The 13487-nt window shown below is 33.3% G+C and overlaps 1 protein-coding gene across 2 annotated transcripts in view; it reads right to left on the bottom strand.

Moving 5' to 3' along the window:
* Positions 1 to 1343: 1343 nt before the first annotated feature.
* The window catches only part of LOC128991775 (uncharacterized), a 32683-nt gene continuing 20539 nt past the window's right edge, over positions 1344 to 13487 (bottom strand). Inside the window, exons 4-7 of one of the 2 annotated variants that reach the window (XM_054414960.1) lie at positions 11662 to 11691; positions 10675 to 10709; positions 9553 to 9687; positions 1344 to 3383 (exon numbers count right to left, since the gene is read on the bottom strand). In XM_054414960.1, coding sequence (XP_054270935.1) covers positions 3188 to 3383; positions 9553 to 9687; positions 10675 to 10709; positions 11662 to 11691 — 396 coding nt within the window. In that variant the 3' untranslated portion in view covers positions 1344 to 3187. The remainder of the gene's footprint in view (positions 3384 to 9552; positions 9688 to 10674; positions 10710 to 11661; positions 11692 to 13487) is intronic. The other variant, XM_054414961.1, reaches the window with a different exon arrangement.

Here is a 13487-nt window from a genome sequence, read left to right on the forward strand (position 1 = left end):
AAGTGGTGCAAGCCATGTAGGTGGTTTTGTTTGATCAAGATATAGCCTAGTCGAGATTGCAAATCATCTTCCTCTAGGTCTTTCCAAAGCAGGCATAATATTATTGATATGATATATAGTAACTGGGTAGAAAATATCAATAAACATTCCACACCTGCAAATGCATGTTTAGTAATTAAAATATTTAACACTTTTAAGACAATTGACGATCATGCGCTGTCACACTTCTTAGGTCGTGTAAGGAATAATTGCATTTAATTTATATTTAGACCTGTTTTACGAATGCTTTGGTTTTCACAATACACCTTTATTTGTCAATATCATACAGCTATTCACTGAAACATGTTTTTGTAAGTCAGAATATTCAATACTAAAAACAGAATTACTGTATACACAAATCAGGTCAAACGTTAAAATACATGTTTTATAGTAACCAAAACAAAATGCATTTTTCTCAATGTAGTTCATTTAGGCTCCATGGCAAGAAATATTTTATTGATCAATATGAAGCAACTGTTTCATGAAGAGTTGTCTGTAGCTTCATTTAAATGGTTCCAACTAACAGCTGTAGGAATGTTATTATTATTTATTGCCTTCTCTGCACAAATGTAAACAATCTGCACAAATGTAAACAAAATAAATGTTGAATATTTAAGGTTTTCAGAATTTTTCACCGAAACAAATATTATACTTAAACATAATATATAAGGTACCTAATAGAAACTCTCCTGGTTATTTTGGTGGTGGAACCACACTGATCGGTAAAAGAATCACAGAGAAATTGGTGAACATACATAGAAAAAAAAAACATCGCCACAAACAAATTGAGAACCTCCTCCTTTTGTTGGTAGTGGGGAAGTCGGTTTACAGTTCTTTTTACTTCAAGCAAAATTAGTCCTAAGAATAAACTTTAGACAAGTGAACCTCAACCCTTGGCTCTACAGAGTTAGTTAACAAGGAGTCAACACATTCTTTACAAGCTTGCTAAATAGTGAATAAAATTAAAGGGTATTTGAAAATAAAACAATTAAGCACAATATAAAACACTTAATATTTAGTTGAGAGATCAGGTCCCTCCATAAAAGATAACAAAAAATGTGCTCATAAAACAAACAAAATCAATCTTTCCACATAGGATACAAAACATGTTTAAACCATCTTAAGGATGGACTTTAGTATGCATACTAATATTGTGTAATGTAGGGATGGTCAAGTCTCGAAATTTCGGGAAATTTTCGGGAAATTTTCAATCTCGTTACACGAGACGAGATTACTTTTTGGCCGAGATTTTTATCAAGACAAGAATAAAAAAAAAAAAAAAAAAAAAAAATTAAAAACGCCTGCAGAAAGTCAATGCAATACCCGCAATACAGGAGCGTGTTGTAGTTGCGTTTCCTTTTCGAAGGCGTTCTTATTTAATTAATTCTTTTAATGTAAATATTACTTTAAATCTTTTAATGTAAATATTACTTTCATTATTTTAATAATATTACTTTAATAACATTTGAGAAGTTTTGTTAAGTGTAAGCAGTGTGAGGAATGTTTTATTACTATAAAAAAGTCAAAACAAGTAACTATTTTATAAAAATTAATATTGCTTTTATTTTATGATTTATTTTATTTTAGGATAAGTTGAAATCCATCCTAACTGATATCACCATGTTTCCTAATCGTAGGCATTTTTAATAAGTTAGGCGTGATTAATAAAAAAATGTTATGCTGATGTTATTTAATAAAAGATTGTAAATATTCTTGCCTATTATCATTATTTTAGTATTTAAACAGTCATCTAACAATGTTACAAAATCAGGTAAAAATTTCGAACGTGCATTTCCCGTTGTGTATGAGAAGAGAAATCTCGTCTCGATCTCGTCTCGAAATTTTATGAGAAATAAAAAATCTCGTCTCGTCTCGTCTCGAACTAAAAATCCAATCTCGTCCATCCCTAGTGTAATGCATTAACAAACTAACCAAATCAAAAACATGTTTAGACTGTATTAAGGTTAAACTTTAGTATAGGTATTTACAGGTATTTAACCCTCCGAGTGTCCCTTGTTTTGGCCTTAATGTCTGCCTATTTTTTGCTCATTTGCAAGGTTTTATTAAAACGGATCTGAGAAGCTTGAAAACAATGTTAATTATACTGTTCTATATACCATTTTGTTTGGAAAATCATGGGCTTCAATGTTATACATAGAACATAAGGAACATTTGTTTCAAAAATTTTTTTAGGTAAAAAAAGAAAATATTTTGGAAAATTTTCAAAAAAAAAATAAGTTTGCGCTCAATGAAATTGTATAAATTATAGGCCTATAAATATTTGAAAATAGCCACTTTGTTCTAAATTTTATGAGGATTACAAATATATAATAATATAAGGAAGTAGATTTGCAAATAAATAAGTTATGGGCAAAAAACAGATTTCAGTACATAGCGTTTAGCTAAGAATGCCTAACCATAGCCTAACCATAGCTAGGAATCTGGCTGATAATTTACATCAATATCACTACCTACTTCTTCAGGATCAACAACCAGCCCTTCAAAATCACTTAAATCTTCTTATAATGCACCACGTATATCACTACTTTTGATTTTTAACACTAAAACAATGATAAACGTAATAAAACACATCAGTCATCGGTCCGAGGGTAACCTAGCTATTTACAAATACGCACGTCAGCTGTCTGCTACAATTACGATCGGCTCGGAGAACATACAGCGCTGAGACAGACCTCTAGAGAAAGCTTAGAATATAATGAAAAGAAGCTTAGAATATAATGTGTTATGTGTCGCTGCAGCGACAAATAACACTCAGAGGGTTAAATACCAGTAATTGTATTTACTCTAACAAAATCAATCTTTCTGAGTAAACATGTTCCAACTATCATAAGGATAAACTTTAGTAAAGGTAGCCTATACTAGTACAATAATGAAATTGCTAGTCGTAAAATTGTAAGCTCACTAAAGACTTGACATAGTTTTATATAAAAAATACAATATTCATTAACAAAAATGTTTTTGAGGCAAATGTGGTGTACAGCTAAACATTTTACTATAAACAATATGTTGTTACATAGAGCACAGGTAATACAATCTCATGTAAAGTTTGTTGTGAGAATTGCAGCCATATTTAAGGAATCAGCTATTTGTCATTTACAAGTTCAAAACAGCTCTGTAATAACCGATTTCAATCATCATTCATCATAAAACGAGCAAATGTCGGTATGGAGGTAGCAACTGGCGTTACCCTGAACTGACTGAGGGACTTCAGGTCATCTACGAATATTTCTGTGCGTGTTTTCAGGAGAGGCTGGTCACCTGACTCAGCCATTCTTGCAAGCAGATCTTGTATCTCAGGATCCAGTTCTCCTTTCAAGCTGTGCCTGTAACAAAAAGCATAACAATTATAACTGGTATTCACTATTCAACTTTGAACTTAGATGCATGCTACAGCAAATGCCCCGACCGCATCCATCTTGCTGACTAAGCAAATTTCCATTTACCTGGTTGGATTTTCACCAAAATATTTCCTTTGAGTGTCAGTTATATTTTCTACATATTCAGCAGAAGGATTATGATTAAATTTTGGAATTAGGAACTTATGGGCCTATAAACGTGATTGACCACACCCACTACCTCAGGAAAATTCGTACTTCGCTTCACAACTCATTTGAAAACTTACAAATTTCACATTGGCCTTATTGTGAAGTAACTAAATACTAGCGTCTCATTTTCCTCGTCCGGAACTGGTGAGGACCTTTTCTGCGAAGGAGTGGGGGATTGTGGGAGAGCCCTTTACGTCAATTTAAGAAAAACTTTAAATTTATTTTATAATTTTTTAGTTATAAAATTAACATTTTTATTATAAAATAAACATTTTTAATTATAAAATTAATTTTAAAATTATTAATTATAAAATCATAACCTAGCCTAACCAACCAAACTTGCTGATAATATAAAAAAGAAGATACAAATCAAATGAAGATTTACTTAAAATTTTCAATTATAAAATTAAACTGTCATAACCTAACCTAAACAACCAAACTTGCTGATAATATAAAAAAGATACAAGATAAAAATCGAATGAAGGTTTACTAATAAAAAAAAATTGTTCTGTTCATAAATAAAATTTTAATGCCTAAAATTCTAACAAAAGATGTACAGATTCACATTTTAAGCAAAATCTTTGAAAAAAAGTTAATATCCCCAGCAGGATTCTAACTGGAGACCTCCATAACACCAGTCGAGACGCTATCATTTATCTTATTTAATAAATTTAGCATTATATTCTTTTGAGGAGTTTTCCACCTCCCATACATAGATATAGTATTTTTGTTTTAAGTATTCTGACACTATTCACTGTACCACCAATGTACATGACTTATGATGAATAAAGATGTTTGAATATGAATATGAATATCAATATCAACTACGCCACAAACACCGATGGAATCATATTGTCTCGTTACGATAACGGTGGTCAAATAAAATCAAAGAAGATCCCTCAAGAGAAGAGTGACGTCACGCCCCCCACTCCTTCTCTAAAGAGGTTTTCATCCGTTCGTGATGAAGAAAACAAGGTGCTATAGTAACTAAGTTGGTTGAACAAAAAAACAAAGAAAAAGTAAACAAAAGACTAGTCACATGTGTTGATAAAAAGGTATCCACAGTATACCAGCAAATTCAGTAAAAAGGGGGAAAAATCAGTTGTATCTATTAAGCAAAGATTGAACTGCAGCAGCTGTGTACCGCTGGGGGACTTGGCGGGGCGGAACGCTGCCGCGTTCCTTAATATAGGGTAAAATAGTTCTGATCAAATACAGATTATTTATTTTACTTAGCCCTATCCTGCCAAAACTCGATCCACGTAGGCATTCCAAGTAAACTAATTAACAGCGGGTTTTAATCGGCAAACAGACAGAATCTCAATTTCTATAGAAGTTAGAAGTAGTATTGAAAATCTTTGTCACAAGCCATTTTGACCCTAACATAATTTTGTTTGTATTATATTTTTACCTGCTGTCATTGGTGAACAACGGGTTTCAATAACTAGACGGGAGAAAAATTCTGTGCAAGTAGTACTTTCAAGATCATAAAAGTATATCTTATTTTTGTTTGGTTACATTCTATATATTAATTTGAAACTGTTTTTCTTTGTCACAGCTATTTTGAGAGAACGGCTGGGCGTAGAAACTCGGTAGAGGTGTCTAAAGAAAGGTCTTGGTCTGTAGATGAGCCATCAAAAGAGAAACATTGTGAATTCCCTTGGGGCTCTGCCCCAGTGGCTTTTGAATTCCCATCCCATGTTATTCTTATGGAGGAAAACGGGGTTTTTGTCACAGCTAATTTGAGAGAACGGCTGGGTGTAGAAACTTGGTAGGGGTCTCTAAAGAAAGGTCTTGGTCTGTAGACGAGACATCAAAAGAGGAATGAGGTAAATTCCCTTGGGGCTCTGCCCCAGAAGCCTTTAAAGTTGCCTCTTCAGATTTGTTTACATTACGACCATGCATAATTCTACACTACTTTTTAATGAAGCAGCTGTTAATATTTAAATTGTGATTTATTGAATTTGTCAAAATGAAGTACAGTATTTGCAATGGGTTTTTCTGATTTTAAAATGGATTTTCTTCTGCATCGTGTCATGTTTTGCAATATCTATTACCAATGCAATGTTTTCTATTACCAAATCAGTGGAAAATCCTAATATCACAGTAACTCTTAAAATTATTTCTTTTGAAGTTAACTTATATCTATTGTATGGGTTGGTTTCTGCTTTTTATACCACTTCTTGGAGATTGTACGTAAGTGATATTCGTTGGCATATTGCATCTGTAGACGAAACTTGGGTTGGTGTAATTATTAGAATGGAAAAGAGCGAGAAATCCTGGACAATTTGATATAGGCTAGAAATAAAACTGAATTAACACTCTTCTACATTTCTTGAGCAATCATTGAAATAACCGATTTGCAAACAATGGAAACATAGGAAAAGTCATAGAACACAACCAAGTAGAAGAAATAGAAATAATGTTTTTTTTTAGCGAATTTCCCTATAGGGAAGTAGCTATTACCGTAGGTCTCATGGTAAGACCTAAGCCCGGGACCGATTTAATTTTTCATTTTGATGTCCCCAGAGGCCAAAAACACCATTCGTTCAAATTTTTATATATCTATATATAGAGATATATATATATACTAGTGAACCTGTGCGGCTCAATGCCCCGCAAAAACATATGAATTTAGAAAACAAATTCATCGTGTTATATATTGACTCGTCAAAAATTAAATACAGTAATAATAAAGCCTTAGAAGGGAAGCAATCCAGCCGTTTTCTAGCTGTATGCGTATTATATTTAGTAAATTAATAAGTGTTCAAGTTCAAGTATTTTACAGGGTAGTTATTTTTTTAAGATTTTTAAAAACACATTTAACAAAACGTTTTATCATATCAAACCAATAGGCAGTGAATGTAGCATATTTTGAGGGTCATAAAATGCTGCTTGAAGAAAACACTTTTAAAAATAAACACTAAAAACAATATTTTTATCACAAAAGCACTTCCATAAATACTACGATTTTAGTCTTAAAGTTACCTTCAGGAATATTACCCTGGTCAGAATTTTCCGTAATGAATATGCTTATCCTACTATTAAAATATGTAGCCTTACTTAAAACAACATATACAGTTTAAAGTTGCTTATGACTTAAATTGGTCTGGCTAAGAACATTGCTACTCTTTAATTAAAGTGCTTGTGCTGCAAATGCCAAAGATAACAGAATTTAGCATCTTTCCATTTTAAAAGGTAACTTTGTTTCAGACGGGCAAATTTTTTATCCTCGAAATCAAAATATGTCCCTACTCACTTGTTCCATGTTAGGACTTTACATTCTACTTTACATTGTTGTTAACCGTTCTGATCACATGAAGCCTTGTGCCATTAATGGGGCCCTTTTTGATGTATTAGTATCAATAAAACCACTGCCTCCTTTTATTAGTATAATCCGTGTCTTGGCAATCCACTGACCTCTATATTTAAAAACTCAGTTGGATTTTCTCGATGGGTGCCTCTGCCTTCGACTGTTTTCGAGGACCCACTCTTCCCCTTGGCATACTGACAATTAACTACCTATCTTGTAAAGTTCGTGTAGTAATTCATTAATACTGTTAGTTTATAAAGAAAATTAGGTAAAAGGTACTTGGCTTGGTGCTTTCATAACTGCAAACTCAAAACACACCCACAAGTATAAAAAAAAATCAAGTTATTGGTAAAAAAAAAAACTATGTTTGTGTAAAAACATTATTCACATGAAGTAGATGATTTGTTTGATTTCTCGATCAGCTGTTTCGTTTCTAATGAATTAATAATGTCAAAGATTTGTGATTTTAAATACATCAATTATTATAGTAAAGTTTTCTAAATATGGTAACTTATTCTCAACTAAATTTTACTATTCCCAGCATGAAAATAAAGTAGTGAGATCCATTATGAGTAAACTTTAAGGTACACAATCCTTGATTGAAATGTAGTATACATAATACACAGCAATTATTATGTAGTAGACCTTGACTATTTTCAAGTAACAAACATATGTTTCTGTAAATAAAAATTATCTCCCTTGTTTTCCTTATGGAGAAATACGAAACTTTAAAGGGCCCCAGGGCCTCACTCTCTAATTATTTCCTTAAAAAGAAGGTTTCCTGCACAACTTCACGTTACGCTCTTTCCAATGACACCAAAAACATGTCAATCGGTTCAGTAGTTTCGGAGGAGTAATTGTCACAAAAATCGTGCTTGCGTATTAAATAAGTACGAGAGGTCGTCCAGTGGTCGAAACTCGACCAAAAATATGTAATGTACTCACTTATCTATTTTCACCCCACACTGTAAATAAAACATGTGATTGGAGTTTCCTCCATTTGTTTTGATTTTCTGTTTATATTTCGTTGTTATTTCGTAACCAGCATAGCAACGCATAAGATCCATGTTAATTTTTTCAAATTTTCAAACTCATTTTTTGTGCTTATCTTTGAGCCTATTTAAATTTATAAAGGGATTCTGCACACCTACAGGAAAATAGCTTTCCAACGGTATGCGTAGATTTTCCCTACGATTCACACGAGCTGAGAAAAAAGGTTTTAAAGAAACATGCTTGCCTATTAATATATAGATAGATATAGATATAGATGTGTCCATCCGCACGATAACTTGAGTAATTTTTGTCCGATTTTGATAAAATTTGGTTTGAAGGTGTAAGGCGGGATAAACTTGAATGAGTTCGCGAAACAGCATGATCGGACTATGGGAACGGGGGTTTATGGGGGGTTTTATGGGGTAAAAATAGGTTTTTCCCATTTTTGACCCTAAAAACACAAAATTTCACAATTTCTTTCTAAACCATTTTGTAGAGCTTAAAAAAACAAATAATTTAGTATATTGAAGCATTATTATGCGCCTAATTGTTACGGAGAAAATTCAAAAAAAATTGTAATTTTAAAATTCCCATGTTATTCTTATGGACAATAAGTCAACTGTTGTAGTTTGCTTGTTTATGAACACATTTTGATAACATTTGGAAAATACATTAATTTCTTACTAAACCACAGTACCTTTTAATATTATACACAAAAAAAACTTTTTTACCCTCCCTGTTGCAGCAAACCTAAGTACTCATTAAACTAATTCTGTTTAAATAGGGAATAAATGTGATATTTTTAAGGAGACATTTTAGTTTAAATCCAATCAGGCAAATGGAAATTCGCTAAGTCTGCAGGTTTGCCGCGGCGGGGGTTTTTTCATTTATAATCGTTATCATAGACAACCTAATGCGGCTATGAGAGGAAAAAAATTGTAGAAAACACTTAAAAAACAAGATCAGCTTTTTGAAAAAGATAAGATATTTATAAAAGATTTTGATTATATCTAACTGTTGTGTAGATTGTGAGTATTTACATAATCTTTGAGTCGCCTGTAATGCTTCGCAATTGCTCGAATTCGAGCAACAGGTACACTAGTACTTTTATATTACAGAGCTGTTATCATTTCAGCGATCAAATGTCTTTGGTTTGTAATAAAATACTTTTTAAATTACAAAATTTATATTTATGATATTGCTTTTTAACGATTTAACCACAACCTGTCCCCCGGCACCATAATTCTAAACGAGCGAACTACAACGTCTTATTTGTTCTCCATAAGAATAACTTAAAATTACATACCCTATGGACTTTTCAGAAGTTTAGTGATCTTTTAAGCCAATCATCCAACAAAAATTAACTTGATCCATACAAGTTTTTAATAAATTTCCCTGACTGGGGAATATTATTTTTTTTGAATTTCCCCTGACTTGTCGCCTTTTTCAAAAACTTTCCCTGACTTTCAAAGTCCGTGGGAACCCTGAACTAAGACAGCTGATCCCTCTATATAACAAAACAATCATTCAAAGCATACCTAGAGTTTTATTTTGTAAATGAATGTATGAATTGTTCGTCCAATTTATTTCAGTAGTACAAATTACTAATAGTAACCAATAATCAGATTTTACTATCCTTACCTTTTTAGTTGAGGTCTGCTACTTCTAACAGAAAATGACGATACTGAAGGAGATTTCTTAATTCGCTTAACTGTGAAATTGCCATTTGTTTCATTATGTCTCTTCAGCACTCTTGTTGTAAGTGGAGGAGCCATACTATAAAAAAAAGTTTATGAATTTTTTTAAGTTTGTGAACCACTAACTTTTAAACTAGTTTCAAGAGGGAATTTATAAATGATTCTTCAGGTTTTAATATCATGTATCTCATTTATTTCTTATCCCGCTAATGATTTTAAAATAAAATCAATAAAATCAAAATTTCTTCTATTTCAAATAAAATAATCAGTTTTATAAAATATAGTACGTACAATAAAGGTAAGTTTTAAACTAACTGTATAACTTAAAAATAAACTAAAATAATCAAAAATGGAAGAACCCGTGCATGGGAGTGAGTCATTTTATATTGTAATACAAAAGAAATAAGAGCTTTGATAATATAGAAAAAACAAAGAAACCTCTAATTACTGTCATGACTCCACAGTACTTGTGGAACTTTGAGAAATTACATTACAACATAGATAATAACCAGATTAACCTCCCTACAACCACTAACCACAACAGTCGCCCAGTCTAATAGTACATTAGCGCCATCTCTACCAATGAATTTGAACCAGGGACTAATGTGTTTTTTGTACGCAGTAATTGAGTGTAGTCTCAATAGTCTAGTGGAAGGTTAGAGTGAATTACCTATGTGTGCAACGTAGTAGCAATTAGGAATTGGTGGTAGAAAGTCTTTGTAAGCCTGGGTAACCATATATCTTGGCCCAGTAGTGCATGTCAAGTATTATAGTCATGTCGGAAACGATCAAAGTTTGTCTCATAGTGTCAGTGAAACAGTGCTAATGAATAGTTGTTTTATGTAAAGTACATTCATTTCAGGTAACAGAGCTTCCAAAATGTATTGCCTACATTTGCAGAGTTCAGCTTTGTTGTAGGATATTGTAGTATACACAGTCCCAGGCAATTATCCCCAAATCCACCAATTTGCTTGGGAATGCTAAATGAGCTATTACTTTTCAATCTTTTCTTAATAAAAATAGCTTTATACAAATATAACAATTTTGAAAATTATCAAACACTTACCTGTTTGAATTGTTATTTTGAAAATTCCCTTTTTTCTGAAAAAAAGGAAGAATGTATTAGTAACCAAACATTTTGAAAAAAAAAAAACAATATGTAGGCTAATGTCAAAAATACAAATATTATTAAAACCATAATTAGTATGTAATAACAAAACTTGTGATTGGTTAAAAGCAGTATCTAAGCCTCTTTTTGGAACCTACTAGTTCAACTGAGTAGTAAACACCCTAAAAATGTATATGAACAGGATACAGATAAACCGTGAGAAATAGTCTTGGTATCAAGTCCAGGAAGTGACCGGATAAACCAAGGACCGGAAATTCTGAGGCTGGATATTAGGTGTTCTACTGTAGTCATATAAAAAATGTACCCCATCCGTACACTCGCTATGTATATTTTTCCCTAAAAAAATAAATGTTTAAATCACAATAACAAGTTAAATGTATGTACTTTTTCATTAAAAAATATGATGAACAAAAGTACATTTTTTGGTCCTATTTCAGCTCAAATGGTCCTACAAAACAAGGAGATGGAAATTTTAATTACCATCACAAACGTGTTATATACAACCTACTACATACAATATACACAACATAGGCCTACATTATTCAGGATCCTGCTGGGGGAGCACAGATCAGACTATCTTAAGCGTTTTCAAAATTGGTGATTGACCTTTTTTCTAAATTGGGGTTTCTATTACTTAACACTGTCCCATTCTACTCTACCTTTTTCTTTGTTAGTATTTTTGGTGGGCTAATAATTAAGTTAGGTTTTGTAAGCGACTGCTGAGAGCCCAAACTAATAGTAGGTAGCCTCCAGTTAGCCCGGAGGTTACCTTCAGAGGACCCAAGGCCAAAGACCAGCAATACTTGGTGGACATTAATTTACAGCCAGATTCAGAATGTGCACTTTATAATTTTTTTTTTCACTAAACCATTACAACTGTGGAAGTAACCTCTGCAATGTGCCCTATGGTAGGTAGTGGTTTACCTTGTAGTACATTTTTCTGTTCAGGCTATTCTGAAAGAAACAAAGTAGGAGTTAAAGATAAAATTAAACAAATCAAATTAATTGTCATGGGAGGTTATTGTTGATAATGATAATGAGATTGTTTGATATTGATATTGACAATGGCGAAGGTGAGGTAATTGTTGATAATGTTAATGAGATTCTTTAATATTGATTGACAATAGCAAAGGTGAGGTTATTGTTGATAATAGTAATTAAGAGGTTACTGTTGGTATTAGTAATGATGTGGTTACGGTTGGAAATATAAATAATACAGTTACTAAAAAATATATTTAATCTTTACCGTCTTCACAACACAATCAGAGGTAATAATGCACTACAGGTTTTGAAGATCACTCTAGCCGTCGGGTGCGGTACACTAAACTAATGTCTTGTTTTTTAAACGCTTAACACAAAATTTCTTCATTGGCATTTCATTACCGCTATTCTAATACTGATTGCAGACTTATCAACTAAAATCGTGTGATCGGAAATATACTACTATTCCGATAACGATTTTCAACTTTTCTGACAAGATCGCGTGATCAAAAATATACCGCTATTCCAGTTACAGATTTTCACTTTTTTACATGAGCGCGCTATCGAAAAATTACCTCTATTCCAAAAATTCCGATACCACCAACCGGTCACCGGTGTAGGTGACTTCTACGAAGATCGCAAGATCGGAAATATACTTCTTTTCCAATACCAATTTGCCGACTTATCTACGAAAATCGCTCGATCGAAAATATACCGCTATTCCAAATTCAAATACGGATTGCTGACTCTTTAACGAAGATTGCACAATCGTAAATAAACTGCTATTCTGATACCGATTCCCGAATCTTCTACGAAAATTGCGCGATGGATAATATAACGCTGTTCCGATATCGTTTGTTGAATCTTCTACCAAGATCCCGCGATCAGATATAGGCTACAGCTTTTCTGTTACACATTCGTGATTTATCTGCAAAGATCGCGTGATCTGATATACAGCTATTACGATACAGATTCGTTATTCATCTGCAAAGTTCACGCGATACGAAATAAACTGCAAAAATGCTATTCCAATACAGATTTGCGGTTCATCTGTGCAGATCCCGGTATCGGATACACAGCTATTCTGATACAGATTTGTGATTTATCTGTAAAGATTGGGGATCGGATATACAGCTATTCCGATACAGATTCGTGAACCATCTGCAAAGATCGCTCGTTCTGAATTTACTGCATCGCGCAAGACTACAATAATGCCCAAACAGTATGATTTAATTGGATTTCTGTAAATATCTAATAAGTTTTTTTTTTAAATTCCGTTCTAATAACAGTACATTTAAGCCCCGCGCGCACTGCGCCGTCACGGCCGGCCTTTTACAAAAGTCGTTCCCATGTAATGTAATGGAGGTGCGCGCACTAGAACGGCACGGCCGTCACGGACGCCACCGCCGCCACCGACGTCTGTCAGAAAGTTCGGAGGAGCGAATCTCAGGACAATTCCGCGGCGTCCGTGACGTCCATGCTGTCCCAGTGCGCGCACCCCACGGCACGGACGTCACAGACGCGATGTACTTGCCTTAGTACTTGCCTTAGACAAACAGCTAATCGTTCCTTCGGTTTGACTGGACATCGGAAATTTGTATCATGTCTAGAAAGACTCTCCTCTAGGTATCGAAGTAGACATTCGAACTTGTCATGGGTCATCCTAAAGTACTGGAAAAATTTATCATCGTCCTCTACAAGATCGGGGAATAATGTGTGAAATTCACCAAAACCTAGTCGTTTTCTATTTATATTATGTATCCAAAATC

Source organism: Macrosteles quadrilineatus, unplaced genomic scaffold (assembly GCF_028750875.1).
Source record: "Macrosteles quadrilineatus isolate MER2022 unplaced genomic scaffold, UCM_ALF_1.0 Scaffold_4__1_contigs__length_99947679, whole genome shotgun sequence".
Lineage (NCBI taxonomy): Eukaryota > Metazoa > Arthropoda > Insecta > Hemiptera > Cicadellidae > Macrosteles > Macrosteles quadrilineatus.